The 13,784-nt window shown below is 38.9% G+C and overlaps 1 protein-coding gene across 1 annotated transcript; it reads right to left on the reverse strand.

Annotated features, from left to right (window-relative positions):
- On the reverse strand, positions 1 to 10,421 carry LOC139938804 (microfibril-associated glycoprotein 4-like). Its single transcript, XM_071934441.1, has 5 exons — positions 10,290 to 10,421; positions 6,121 to 6,273; positions 3,642 to 4,078; positions 2,975 to 3,251; positions 1 to 1,773 (listed from the first exon to the last, which is right to left on the reverse strand). The coding sequence occupies exons 1-5, from the start codon at positions 10,333 to 10,335 to the stop codon at positions 1,475 to 1,477; spliced, it is 1,212 nt and encodes a 403-aa protein (XP_071790542.1). The 5' UTR covers positions 10,336 to 10,421; the 3' UTR covers positions 1 to 1,474.
- Between the last annotated feature and the right edge of the window lie 3,363 nt (positions 10,422 to 13,784).

Genomic DNA, 13,784 nt, shown 5'->3' on the forward strand with positions numbered 1-13,784 from the left:
CTCAACTAGGCTGAGTATGCATGTAACCATGGTGATCTCTCTACCCCCATTGAAGGGGGATAGTACATAACTTATTCCAAGCGAGCTAGACCCCTCATGCTCACACAATGCATCGTCCATGCACTGCGCCTAGATTCATTAACTATTGAGGTTGTACTCACTTGAAAGGGAAAGCAATTTAACGCCGGTATTTCGTGAAATATAATTTATTCCGGAAAAATTAATTGGCAAGTTTGTTTTCAAGGCACTGGAGTCACTAGACACGATTGGTATGAAAGACCAGTCTTCTCACTTGGTGTTCATGTATCCCAACATACTGCATACAATAACAAACCTGTGAACATTTTGAACTCAACTGCAATTGGTCATCGAAGTTTTAAAAGAATAATGAAAGAAAAAAACACACTTGTTACTCTTTATTATTTGTGTGCTTTCAGATGCCTAAAAATGGCTTCAGGCCTGAAGTCTTTTAATACAAGTTTTTATTTGAGTGAGAATTTACCTCTCAAAAACTTTATGTTACTTTTAATTAAGTAAGGAGCTGTTTCTCACAATTTTCTATACTATCAACAGCTATCCATTGCTCGTTACCAAGTAAGGTTTTATGCTAATATATATTTTGAGTAATTATCAAAAGTTTCCAGTGCCTTTAAATGCTTTTGTTATGGATGCAAATTTAAAATAATTACAAGTTACAAAGCATACAGGAGTAATTTTGGCAGAGAGACAAAAATGCGAATAAAATAAGTTAAAATAAAAACCCGACCGGCTACCGAGGACATAAACCAACCCTCCACCCACGCTTGCGACCTTTCTCCGCCCCCTCTGTCTTTTTTTTCAAAATTTTTTATTTTTAAACACAGGAAATCAAGTTTCATGTTTTTATATAAAGATAAAGACTAATAAATGAATGGGAAAAATGAAGAACTCATGTGCGCTGAACGGTCAAACCGTTCAAATATAGGCGCGAGACTCTTGCAGAATCAAAGAGACAGTTTTTTGTTTTGAAAATATTTACATCACTTGATTTCTTTTATAAAGAACTAAGATTGATCTTAACATGAGTTGTCAGTATTATCTATACCATTGCGAATTGTACAATGACATCACGCTCTGCTTAGCAGTTAAGGTAGATTCGCACTCAAGATCAATGTTAGCTATTTGTGAAATCGGAATATTACCATTTTAAAACAATGTCCGTAAGCGCATTTACCTTAAATTTTCAACTTAATGTTTGTAAAAAAACAATGGAATAAGTCCTTGAGTTGATATTAACAATAGGCCATACTCAAAGTGAGAAAGACATTATTTTATTGAATAGTTTATTTAAATTTAATTACTTGATACGATTGTTCCGTCTTGCATTATACAACTATTCAGCCAGTAACGATGTGTTAATTCACTGCAATTTATAAGTCAACAGTCTTCTCTTGACTTGATTGTAACCAGCGAATTTCTAACACAGTTAGATTTTTCATGCACGACGCATTTTCATTTCAGTGCGCGTTATTTGCTGGTAGATGGTACTCCACACGATGCCGCGGCCGTACTCATAGACTGGGGGTATCTGAGAATACTCGCCGTTCAGATTACTGCGCCGCCCGGCATCACCCCAATACTCCTCGACTGTCTCTGTGCATCGATTGAACCACCAACCTCCCTTCAACTCATCGGCGCAGTTCAGATCGGGTTCGGCATCGTTGTCCTGATCGTGCGTCGTGAAGGGCTGTCCGTTGGATGGTGGTTCACCGCTGGGATAAGAGAGACAATCGCCTGAAACAGATACAGATAAATGATATGCAAATAGAGTGACAACTTGTTTAAAAATTAACCATCGTCATTGTCATCATTGTGTTGTTGTCGTCGACGTCGTTGCCATCCTCTGTCGACCCGTGTGTATCTATCTGTTCTTGATCGTCCCCCTTGTGTTTATTTCATGAGAGACGTATAACTCTTGCAGTCTCGTCAATAGTTACCTATTTGTTCTAGCCTTCTTGAGTTACAGTGTATTGACCATGAGTAATATTGTTATAATATTTCAAATTAAGTTCATAGTAAATGTACAAAACACCAACTCAAAACCTGTCATGCTACCACTTTGACTAAAAGGTTTTGGGGACTCTTTGTAGAACACAAGCACAACAATATTGTCCACATTAAAATTAAACAGTTTGAAGATAATGATGGTAAAAAGCTTCCCTTTAAATATTACTTGCTGAGGTGTTGTATAGTTTTTGACGTTTTTGTCACGAAAATAATTTTCACCTCAGTGAGATGAAAATTTGATAAAAATTATTTTAGCATGTAAAATGTATTTATAATTTACGGTATGTTTTAAATGCTAAAACTAAGACAAACTATTCTTCGCGATATTTTTTTACTAATTTCTCAAAATTTACAGCACCTCAGCAAGTAGGTCTACTATTTTAAGGGAAGCTTTCTACTATCATTTCTTCAAACTGTGTATGTCTAATATCAACTGACGACCTTTTGTTTTGTGTTACAAAAAGTACCCAGGCCCTTTAAATGACAGAGTTTAATATCCTTTTTTCAGCAAATTCATCTATGCTATAATTCAGGTCTCCTTTCCATGCCTAAAAAATATCACATTGCTCTTTCTGAAGATTGTAGGATGACTGTCTAATTATTGTGAAAAGTTATGACAATGCTCAAACACCTCCAGACACTAGGCCCAGTGTTGATGGTTTTGCTTATCATAAATCCAATAGCAACCCCACACGCACATTAATATAGAAAGATGAACCGCTGCTCTGTTTCCACGCGAAATCTACGTTATGAGTAATACATTATTTATCTCTGGCCATTTCAAATCAATCCAATGAAATTTATTTTAATAGTACATGTAATTAATACATTTGTTACAGCAAAGTAATTACCCAAATGGTAATGAAGATAGTATGTAACAGCTCACTGAACACATTCGAATTGTTACAAACTTTGTAATAACACTTACCCAAATGGTTATTACTAGTGTTAAATGCACCAACATGAAGAGTGTAGTTCTCTCCATTGACACGAAAATCACCATACACCCCATACTGTTGGCTTCCATTATTGATTGTTAGCCTCACCCTCATCTGCCATCCCTGCTCCCCAGCTACGGGTTCAGTGAGACGACGCAGGATCTCGTTCCCCAGCCAGAACGACCCTTCCTTGTCACCGAAACCATCCCTATACTCGGCCCAGCTGCGGTTGAAACTCACCGTGTCGTTCACGCGTCTCTGGAAAACCTATGAAATAAAAAAATCAAATCAACTTTTAATTTGATAAAAGGAGGGGCGGAACAGGAGGGCTGAAAGAGAGGGGCGGTGAGGGATGTGGCTGTAAAGTGTAGTCTCATGGTATAAAATACGCATAAAACATTTTGCTCATAAAAATGTAGCATTATCAAGCACATGCGAATAACCTAGATGCCATAGAACTCAGATTGTTATTATTTCCTTTGAAATTAGTTAAGAAATTTGTTAAATTTGTTGTTAAATTTTACAATGTCTCAATGAAGGTTCTTTTGATAAAGTGTTAGCATCACCATACGAGGATATTAAGTATGGACTGTTATACATTTCGAGTTTCAGTTTACATTAAATAGAACTAAGTAATCTTCTCAATATACAACTTACTATCCATCCCTTCGAGTACGTCGTCATGTGACAGTAGACCTCCAGGCCGTCAGGATACTGAGATGAGGTGATATTGTACACACCACTCTTGTTGTGACCAGCGTCGAGCAAGGCCTGGCAGTCAACGTATACGGGCTTGGTGGTAGTAGATGGTTCAGTGGGTATTGTTGGAGGAACCGTGGTTGTAGTTGGTGGTCCCGTGCTCGTACTTGGCGGGTCGACGGGTGAAGGGTTGTTTGTCGTGGTTGACGGTTCACTCACCGTACTTATACGGTCAGTGGTCGAAGCTGGTGGGTTAGTTGTCGATGTCTTCGGGTTAGTGGTCGATGCCTTTGGGTTAGTGGTCGATGTCATCGGGGTGGTGGTCGATGTCTTCGGGTTAGTGGCTGTAGTTTCGGAGCCGGTCGTCCGGCCAGAGGTAGATCTCTGCGTCGTGCCTGTTTTTGGAAAAAAAAAAAAAAATTAACCACCGTCACCAACAGTTTAGTTGGAGGGAAATCCTCCCTAAATGTCAACAGATGAAAAGCTACTCACTTCTCACCAGATCCCCTTTACTTCAGACTGGCTACCGGTCGGTTCAGGAGTGCCACAGGGCTCTGTACTTGACCCCCTGCTCTTTGTTTCGTACGCGAACGATCTTCAACTTCAACTTTCTTCAAACATTGTACAGTACGCAGAGTTAACCGCAGAGTACGCATAGTATACAAATATTGACTGCTTCGAGTGCTATGGTTAAAACTATGACTCCCGAGGTGATCCCCGGAGCGTTCTATTTTCCCGAGGCGAAGCCGAGGGAAAATAGAATGCTCCGGGAATCACCGAGGGAGTCATAGTTTTTAACCATTGCACGAGTAAAAGCAGTCAATATTTGTTTTATAACACCCCAAACATTTCTAAATACTGTACTATTATTATTAAGTTACAGACCTGAATGCTACAATCCACGGACGACGCAAATACAGATTGCAAACACTTTTACTTACTGTGTTGCATGTAGTGTCGTGCAGCCGAAATGGTTACAGACTATTAATTTATCATCCTCGTACACGCAACGGACGTCTGGGTACTGCACGCCGTGTGCTACTCTGTCGGACTAGCGCACGGCGCCGTGTGCTAGTCTTCGGACTAGCGCATGGCAAACCGACGCACTATCACACGGCCGCCGTCTAGCAAAACTAAGACATGTCATGTGACGCGCTCTAAACCAATGAGCAGGCAGAATACTTGCAAGGGGTGTTATAACACACTATAGTTAACCGGGCTAAATTGAACTGTTTGCGCTTAAATGCTGACAAGTGCAAATCGATACGGTTGACATGGCGACGTATGAGCAAACCAGAATACAATCTTGGAAACTCCTCCCTGGAACGTGTGGACTCCATCAAGCTTCTAGGCTGTATATTCCAGAGTAACTTATCTTGGCCGTTATTTCAAAATGTAATAGACTGGTTGGTCTGATTCGCCTCATCTCTGGCAACTGTCCTTCGTGCGTATCGCTCCATTTGTTTAAGACTCTTGTCCAGCCAATTTTGGACTACTGCTCACCCGTCTGGTGGATTCACCGTAAAAAAACACATCAATTCAATCGAAACGGTACAGCGCAGAGCCAGCAGGATGATACTTCGGCAAAAATATATGGAACAGCCTTATCAAGAAAGACTGAAGACTCTGGGTCTTATGTTGCTGTCTGACAGAAGAACTTTTTTAAACATTTGCTTCATTGTAAAACTGTCCACTCGGTATAGTTTTATGAATGACTTAACTAATCTGTCTAAAGTTAACTCCCGTCACACAGAATTGCTCACTTTTTATCACCTAAAACCTAGGACGGATGCTTACAAATTTTCTACCATTGTTCGCTTTCCTAAAATGTTCTCAGAGCTCACATTGGATACCAGGAATGTTTTTATTTTGGAGGGGTATAAGTCCTTTCGTATGAAGCTGAGGGGAATTTTTAGTAAGTTAAAAGTGCTAGTGGTTTTAATTGTTGTTTTCTTGAATATTTGTCTGAGGGGTCTTTGTGCTTTTTTGGGTGGTGTTTGGGGAGGCTTTCTGCTATCATTGTCCTCGGGCCCAGTGGGTTGGCATGAATCTGTGAGGGTGAGTTTTTGGAGGGTTTTTAGTCCATTCTATGGTTTTTTATTTTCAATTGTTGTCCCTTCCTCTTATCGCTGCGGTGTTTTGTTGTGGGTGTCGTTTTTTGTTTTCAATAGTCTGGTTTTGCTCGTGTTTTAATGATTTCTTTTGTGTGATTTTAAAATGTTTCAGTGCAATCACCTTTTTATATTGTATATTATATTTTTATCGTTGGCAGGGTCTGGTTTTACACATCTTTTGATGACAGTTTTATACTTTTGTTTTAACCTTGACAGCCCCTGTACAACTTGTAACTATAGTGTATGTCTAAAGATTTAAAATAAATAAATAAATAAAATAATTACTGCCACACATTTTGACATTCGAAGCATTAGATACCTACCTTTCGGTGTAGTCTTAAGACCAGGACATCTTCTCTTGATCTCTTGAAGGAATGACTTCACCCAGGCGTATGGAGAGCCTTCGTCGCCATCAAGGTGATGTAGCGGGCAGCGATAACACAGACCCATGCCCTCATCTGACGAAGCCAAATTTGCTAAAAACCGAAAAAAAAGTTCGAAAAGTAACTTTAAAAAACCACTCCAAACCGTGCTCGATAGGTCTCAGAATAGTTTTCAGACTGATTTAATTTGTTACCTGTAGAATAATGGGTGCAGCAAAATTAAAGGGACACACCGGCTCACCATTTACGCAATTTAGGGTGTAGACTCATACATAATGTTATTATAGATGGTTGCTGTAAAAAAAATCATCAAAATGTCACGTAATTAGCGAAAAATGATTTAAAAAAACCAAAGCGGTAAAAGGCCACCGTATACGTGTTTCCAGCCGTTGCAACTGTCAAATCTTCGTGACATTGTCGCACAATGTTGTAAGTAGACTGGTGCTTTGTTTATAGCAACGTTTTACTACGACGCAGCATAAGGATTCAGTCTATCCATGTATTATAAACAACCAGCATAAATATACGGATCGTCACGAAGAACACAAAGAAACTAACCCAGAATATGATGGGACAATGACAAGTAAATAAAGCATTCCTGGCCCCAATAACACTAGGCCTACTACCGCATAGCCATGATGCAGTTTGGAATGCGATCGTGGCGTTACTCGTGGCGTTACGTGCTCCCGACGTGCCAGGGCCCAATTTTATAATGCCTTCATAGAGTGGCACAACAATTTGCTTGCACAAAATAGTATTGCATAGCAGAAACTGATTACCAGTCAAATTTTAATTAAATTTGAAAACTTGTGGCTGGTGCCCGACTAAGTTTTTAAATAGTAAAGAAATTTTGTATGCAGTATTTTCTGCTAAACAGATGAAACTGATCAATGGGCCCTGTTATTCACGGTAAAAGACTTTTTAATCTCGGGGGGAAGGGAATCTTGAGGGATTCAAAAGCGTGCTTGTGAGAATGTATTTTGAAACGTAAGCGTAGCTGCAAATCTTAAAACGTAAGCCTAGCTTGACTCGGGATTGAAAGCGTACCTTTTGATTATAGCATAACTGGAACGTATATTGGATTGTATAAGCGTAGCTGCGTAGCTTGGAACGGAACCATATCTTTCAGAACGTAACCATATTTTTTGGAACATCAGCATATCTTGGAACGTAAAGGTAGCTGTGTATGGAACGTAAGCGTAACTTGACTCAGTATTGAAAGTGTACCTTTTGTTATTATAGCGTAACTTGAAGGAACGTAAGCAAAACTTGGAATGTAAGCATAGCTGAGTAGATGTATAGCTTAGAATGTAACCTTATCTTTTGGAACGTAAGTATAACTTGGAACGTAAGCGAAGCTGGGTATCTTGGAACGTAAACGTAGCTGCGTATGGAACGTAAGCGTAACTTGACTCAGGATTGAAAGCGTACCTTTTGTTATTATAGCGTAACTTGAAGGAACGTAAGCAAAACTTGGAATGTAAGCGTAGCTGAGTAGCTGTGTAGCTTAGAACGTAACCTTATCTTTTGGAACGTAAGCATAACTTGGAACGTAAGCGAAGCTGGGTATCTTGGAACGTAAACGTAGCTGCGTATGGAACGTAAGCGTAACTTGACTCGGGATTGAAAGCGTACTTTTTGTAATTATAGCGTAACTTGAAGGAACGTAAGCAAAACTTGGAATGTAAGCGTAGCTTGGAACCTAAGCATATCTTGGAAGGTAAGCGTAGCTGGGTATCTTGGAACGTAAACGTAGCTGCGTATGGAACGTAAGCGTAGCTTGACTCGGGCTTGAAAACTTACCTGTTGATATTATAGCGTAACTTGAAGGAACGTAAGCGTAGCTGAGTATCTACGTAGCTTGGAACGTAACCAAATAATACCTCAACAATCTCAAAAATAACACTTCATTCAAAAAAATTTACAAAATAATGCTTTGAGGAAATTTTGTTTTATCATTATTTTTGTTTCAACCTTTTACAAAATTATTATTCACCTGTTCTTTTTACAATCGGGGGCTCCGTTTTTTTTATCCTTTTTTTCTTCTTCATAAAACATTTGTTAAGCTACTGACACAATAACACTGTCAATATAACAAAATGCGGTATTCCTACGTTTTGACATCATCAATCTTTTTTTAATTACCTGAAAACTCCTAACAAAAAGAAATTAGGAGCCATGAAACAAAACAGAGCATTATATTGGAACGTTGCGATCATAAGAAATAACGGAATCGACACGAGGTGTACCAACTGACAAACCCACGATAACGAACATGTACTTTGATGTCTGTCTCCCAACCCGTCCCAAGCTCACGGCGAGACCCGCAAGCTGGGAGGTTCATAGCGCCTGGGATTACACCTCCAGCCCCCACGAGACACGGCATGTGCGGTACGTGATATGCCCCAAGGCTTACGTTCCAATTGCTCCACGCCGTGGGGCCATATAACAAGCTTCCGTTACACGGACTCTTTGAATGCGAATCTTACGTAAGATTTTTCACCATTATTTACATTTTGTAGCGATAATTTGAGTACATGATCTTTTTCGTCAATTACTCGTTAATAATTTTGTAAAAAAAAAGATTTAAATTTGGTTTGGTAAGTTACTTTTAGACGGCTGGAAGTAAAACTAGCCCGGAAGATCACGTGATTGTTTGTACCACTTTTTGGTTAGAACAATAACGCGACCTTCGTTTTTGTCTTAAAATGCTCAAAAACGGCTAAATTTGATGATTTATTTTAAGGACTGTTCTTCTTTATTCCTGGAAGACCACTGAAGTCATATCTTAGTCTATTTTGAAGCCCAAATAGCCCAATTCAGCCGGTGTGTCCTTTTAATTTCCTGACTTTTCACCCATATTCAGCCCCACCCTCCCCGCCCAGCACCATTTCAAAGGCCCCCTTCTACTTTTACTAGTCCGTTTTTGACAGAGCCATTTGTACATCCTATGTCTTCATACCCGCGGGGGTACAGATTAAAGTGAGCAAAGGAAAGAAATTGACAACTGGACCGTCGTAGCTTTAAATCTGTGACCATTGGGCGAATTTGCTTGGTACCAAGGATGTTTTTCATGCATAGGTAACATTAGTTACACTGGTTGACTAGTGGTTGACAAAAATATGGTCGCTGATGGAACTTGCCCCAATACATTATGGCTGATTTAGAGGAATAACCTCGATCTCAGACTTGAAATCAAGTCTAGGGATGAATCTGCGTTGTGCTGAAAACGACAACGTTTGGCTGAAAACTAACCATCGCAGAACCATCCTTCGTCGAAAGCGAAAGCTCCATTTTACTGCACCCCTGCACCTTAGCAAGATGCAATATCTCAGAAGAAACATTCTTAGATAAGTTATCATAGTCTGGATTGTGGCAAACATGCTTCAAGGTAATGGTATAATACTTCATCTTGATCAGTATCGATATGACATTGAGTTACCTATAGAAATACTTTGGTAGGTTTTCCCGGCCAATTAAAAAAGTCCATTGGTTTTAATACCCGCGGTTAATTCAACTTCATTTGAAAACTAATGCAGTCAGTTAAATAATCAGCATTCAGCAGTAAACGGGAGTATTTCAATTTCACCGATTTAGCATTCACTGGTCAAGTAAGATTATTCATCTTTATTGGACTGAAGATTCATCCAATTTTGTAAAAACCAGCAGCAAGTGTAAAAAGGTTCTAAAAATTCAACTTAGAATGGTCAATGTTAGTCTTGTATGCCTAAATATACATGAAATAGAATGACTAAAACGAATCTGAGTGCGAAAAACGAAAATCATGACGTTTGCACAAAAACGAAATTGAATGCATAATTAATAGCTGAAAAGAAACCTTATATAGTTTGAGTGGATTAGGGGATAATTGTGAATTGAATGTGTAATGAAATTGAAAGGATTTTGACTGAAATTGACCGGGAAAACCTGTAGTAAACGCGAGTTGTTCACCCAAATTGTATCATAATGTCATAGGCTTTGTTTTACATGTCTTTTTTTGTTCCGAATATAGACACGAATTATATTTATAAATATATTACCATTGTGGCAAAAATGACGTCGTCAACAGCTTATTTGGGGTATTACAAAAATAGATACCAAGAGCTTACCATAAACAACTGCCAGAAGTGTCACCACGGCCATATAAAGTGACATCTTGGTTGCCTCTTTTGCCAGTGTCGATTGAAGTTACTTATTCAGAGTCACCACATCAGGGTGTTGAACTGCCGATCAGAGGCGACAATGTTGTGGGGAAAACGCGAACATCCAGGCATTAAAAGGAACCGAACGATGCAGCCTTTCCAGGATGCTGTTTAATGACTGCATGGCTAATTAAGTATCAATTAGTCATTGTGTGTTAACACACCAATATATAATTTAACGTTGATGACAGAGTGATTAGGTGAATGACAATAACTTTACTGTTATAGATCGGAGAATCATTCCTGGAAATTGGATTTCAATTGGGAATTCTTGTCTGCAGGCTCAATGTACTTTTCTGCCAAACTCACTTCATGGTGTAGTTGTCTGGTAGGCCTACAAATTATTTATTTGTCTTAAAGGCACTGGTGTGGAGTTCATAAAGAGTTAAGACTATATCCTTATCTCGATTTAGGACGAGTTACTCAGGACTAGCCTTAAGTTTTTAATATCTCCTAGGACTATTCACAAGTTAGGACTAGTCCTACAAGCCCGGTTCATACTAGACTTGATGACAAGTCGTTATGCGCTGCTTATTTGTCTGCCGTTCATGCAACAGTCACAGTGCGATTATATACATGCAACGGTCGTAGGTAGCGGTAATTGCGACTGACTCACACACACATACTGGGATCGAGGATGTGTGTGTCGTCCCCGTTGCTACACCACGCTGTAACTACACACCGCGTTTAACAATTACCGTCTTGACTTCAAGACTAAGTTCATACTTCCTGCGAATAGGAATGCGATACGAACTTTGACGTGAAATTGGCACCAGTGGGGTCGATTTCACAAAGAGTTACTAGTCCTTCCTAAGTTAGGACTAGTCCTAGGAGGTACTAAAAACGTTTGGCAGACTTTGTGAAGTTTGCACTTGGAAGCGATTGGATTGTCAAAGACCAGTATTCTCACTTGGTGTATCCCAACGTGCATAAAATAACAAACCTGTGAAATTACTTGGTCATCGAATTTGCAAAAGAAAAAACACCATTGATGCGTAATAAAAAAAGGCTTCGTCTGAAGTATTTTATTATTAAAACTACGTTACTTCAGAGGGAGCCGTTTCTCACAATGTGTGTTTGTATAGTAAACTATCAAAAGCTCTCCATTGCTCGTAACCAAGTAAGTTGTTATGCTAACCATTGTTTTGAGTGATTACCAATAGTGTCCATTGACTTTAATCATGATCATTTAATCGCGTTATATTGGGTTCACAAACTGTTCATGTAATGAAGTAAAAGTCAACTTTGAACCCCTGAACACCAGGGGGCGTCCGGCCTGCCCCCCCCCCCCCTTACAAACGAGGGTGCGAGGACACAGCCCTGGGCCAACTCAGTCTAATAATAACACGGACTGGTGGAATTTGAAACACTAATTATAGATCTTTCTTTTGTTGATAAACAAACCGCCTTTGTTGGCATGGTCGGCCGAATGTTAGTAAAACACTAAATCGTAAAAACAGATGTTTTAACAAAATTTTAACATTTTCTGCAAATTTTCAATGAAATAAAATACCTATCATAATAAGTTGTTATGTTTTAAACAAAATCAACGAATTTGGTTACATTGTTACCAAAAACAGCGATCTTTTCTTGATTTGCACTTATGGCTTGCCATAGTTTTCCAATCTGGGTTGGCAAAAACACTCGGGCTGTGCACGTTGCAAAAGAAAGCTCTTATAAAATACTGTTGATCGAGTTATTGGGTTTTCACTTGCAGTAATATCGACTAGAATCATAGTCACATTTCAAATCAGCCAGGGCTTCTCATCATTTACGTGCAATTGTTGTCCTTTTCAGTAATAAGCGTCCAGAAATAAAGAGTCCCCAGGGAACAATTAGTGCCCGCTCGTTAATAATGGCTGGAGGTAAAAAAATTATGATTATTAGTTTTTATAAGGTTAAAATGAATACATCAATAGCTTTTCAAAGCATTTATCTGGAGCATTGCTCATACTGTTAATTCCTAGGCCATTAGAGTTCGGCAATATCATCATGATGAAAAACAATTTATTTGTTAGTACAAAAAGAGTATTTTGTGGGCAAGAGCTAAATTATTTCATCATCATTAGGGTCTATATTTTATAAGTCAAAACTGTGGAGGGGAATTAATAATGATCTATAAACGAGTCGAATTTAATACTTTCGACTATCAAGTTTTATTTTGATGTTACTTTGTTTTCTCCAAACACAAGCTATATAGAGAGGGTTTCCTCATCCCACCTAGTTAAGTGTATTGCTTTAGGCGGCTGGGCGGTAAGTTGGTAAAAAAAAGGTTAATGAGCATGATTGATATGTGGATTGTGTGTATTGTCATAAAAGAAACATTATTCAAATGGATGCAAGGCAAAGAAGTTGGATTTCGAGCAATACTTTAATTTTCAAATCCAATTTTATATGGTTGGCATGCTCAAAGAAATCATCAAAGTTAACGGGTGGGTTCGGGGCCTTTGGCTTTATGTGGACTGACATAGCAAGTCACCTCGATTTTTAAAATCAGAAAAATAAATGTATATTTCACGGGTTGGTAGATCGTCCCAATCCCATCTTTTATGTAAATTTCACATAGCGCGTGCGCACTAACGTTTTGGTTGGCAAAATGAGGGAACATCGCGCTGTTTTGTACACGGCTAATTGGTGCGTGACGCAGACGCGATTGCGCGTCTGCTTAGTGCACAACTCTATACGCCTCTCTTAATATGTATGCATAACTCAAAACGAGGCAATGGGCGCAGCCACTGCAAGTGATGGGGGAAGTGCGCCCATAGCCTCATTTTGGGTAAGAATTATGATTTTTTAATCGGTTGTTTTATTTATACAAATAAAAATAGGTTGGCCTAGGCCTATAAAAAGTGTCACACTAGTCCAAAACACGGATGCCAATGTGCAAAGGTATACTAAATAAATACTAGCATCATAATCAGCAAGCTTTTCATTCGTGTATTTTCTGACAAAATGTCATTCTTTTATATGTAATTGGTCTTGGTGAAAGTTTTGTCTTCAAAGGTGTGCATTTAACACTGGTAATGGGTAAGACTGCATACGTAACTGTTAAAGGCAGTGGACACTGTTGGTAATTACTCAAAATAATTAACATCATAAAACCTTTCTTGATTACGAGTAATGGGAGAGGTTGGTGGTATAAAACATTGTGAGAAACAGCTCCGTCTGACTGAAGTGACGTAGTTCTCGAGAAAGAAGTAATTTTCCACGAGTTTGATTTTGAGACCTCAAGTTTAGAATTTGAGGTCTCGCAATCAAGCATCAGAAAGCACACAACTTCATGTGACAAGGGTATTTTTTCTTTCATTATTATCCCTTGAAATATTTGTTTGAAATTACATAGGTTTTTTTTTCAGAAATGAGTAAAACAATACCCAGGGAAAAATTCCAATTGAAAAAAAT

The sequence above is a fragment of the Asterias amurensis genome, chromosome 6 (assembly GCF_032118995.1).
Source record: "Asterias amurensis chromosome 6, ASM3211899v1".
In the NCBI taxonomy this organism is placed as follows: Eukaryota; Metazoa; Echinodermata; class Asteroidea; order Forcipulatida; family Asteriidae; genus Asterias; species Asterias amurensis.

What these genes read in the sequence shown, in the direction of transcription:
- LOC139938804 (XM_071934441.1), bottom strand. Translation starts at nt 10,335, where the DNA reads ATGTCACTTTATATGGCCGTGGTGACACTTCTGGCAGTTGTTTATG. An exon ending in CGTACTCGAAGGGATGGATA is followed by an intron (nt 3,252 to 3,641) that starts GTAAGTTGTATA and finishes TTTATTTCATAG; the next exon opens with GTTTTCCAGAGACGCGTGAA. An exon ending in CACTAGTAATAACCATTTGG is followed by an intron (nt 1,774 to 2,974) that starts GTAAGTGTTATT and finishes TATCTGTTTCAG; the next exon opens with GCGATTGTCTCTCTTATCCC.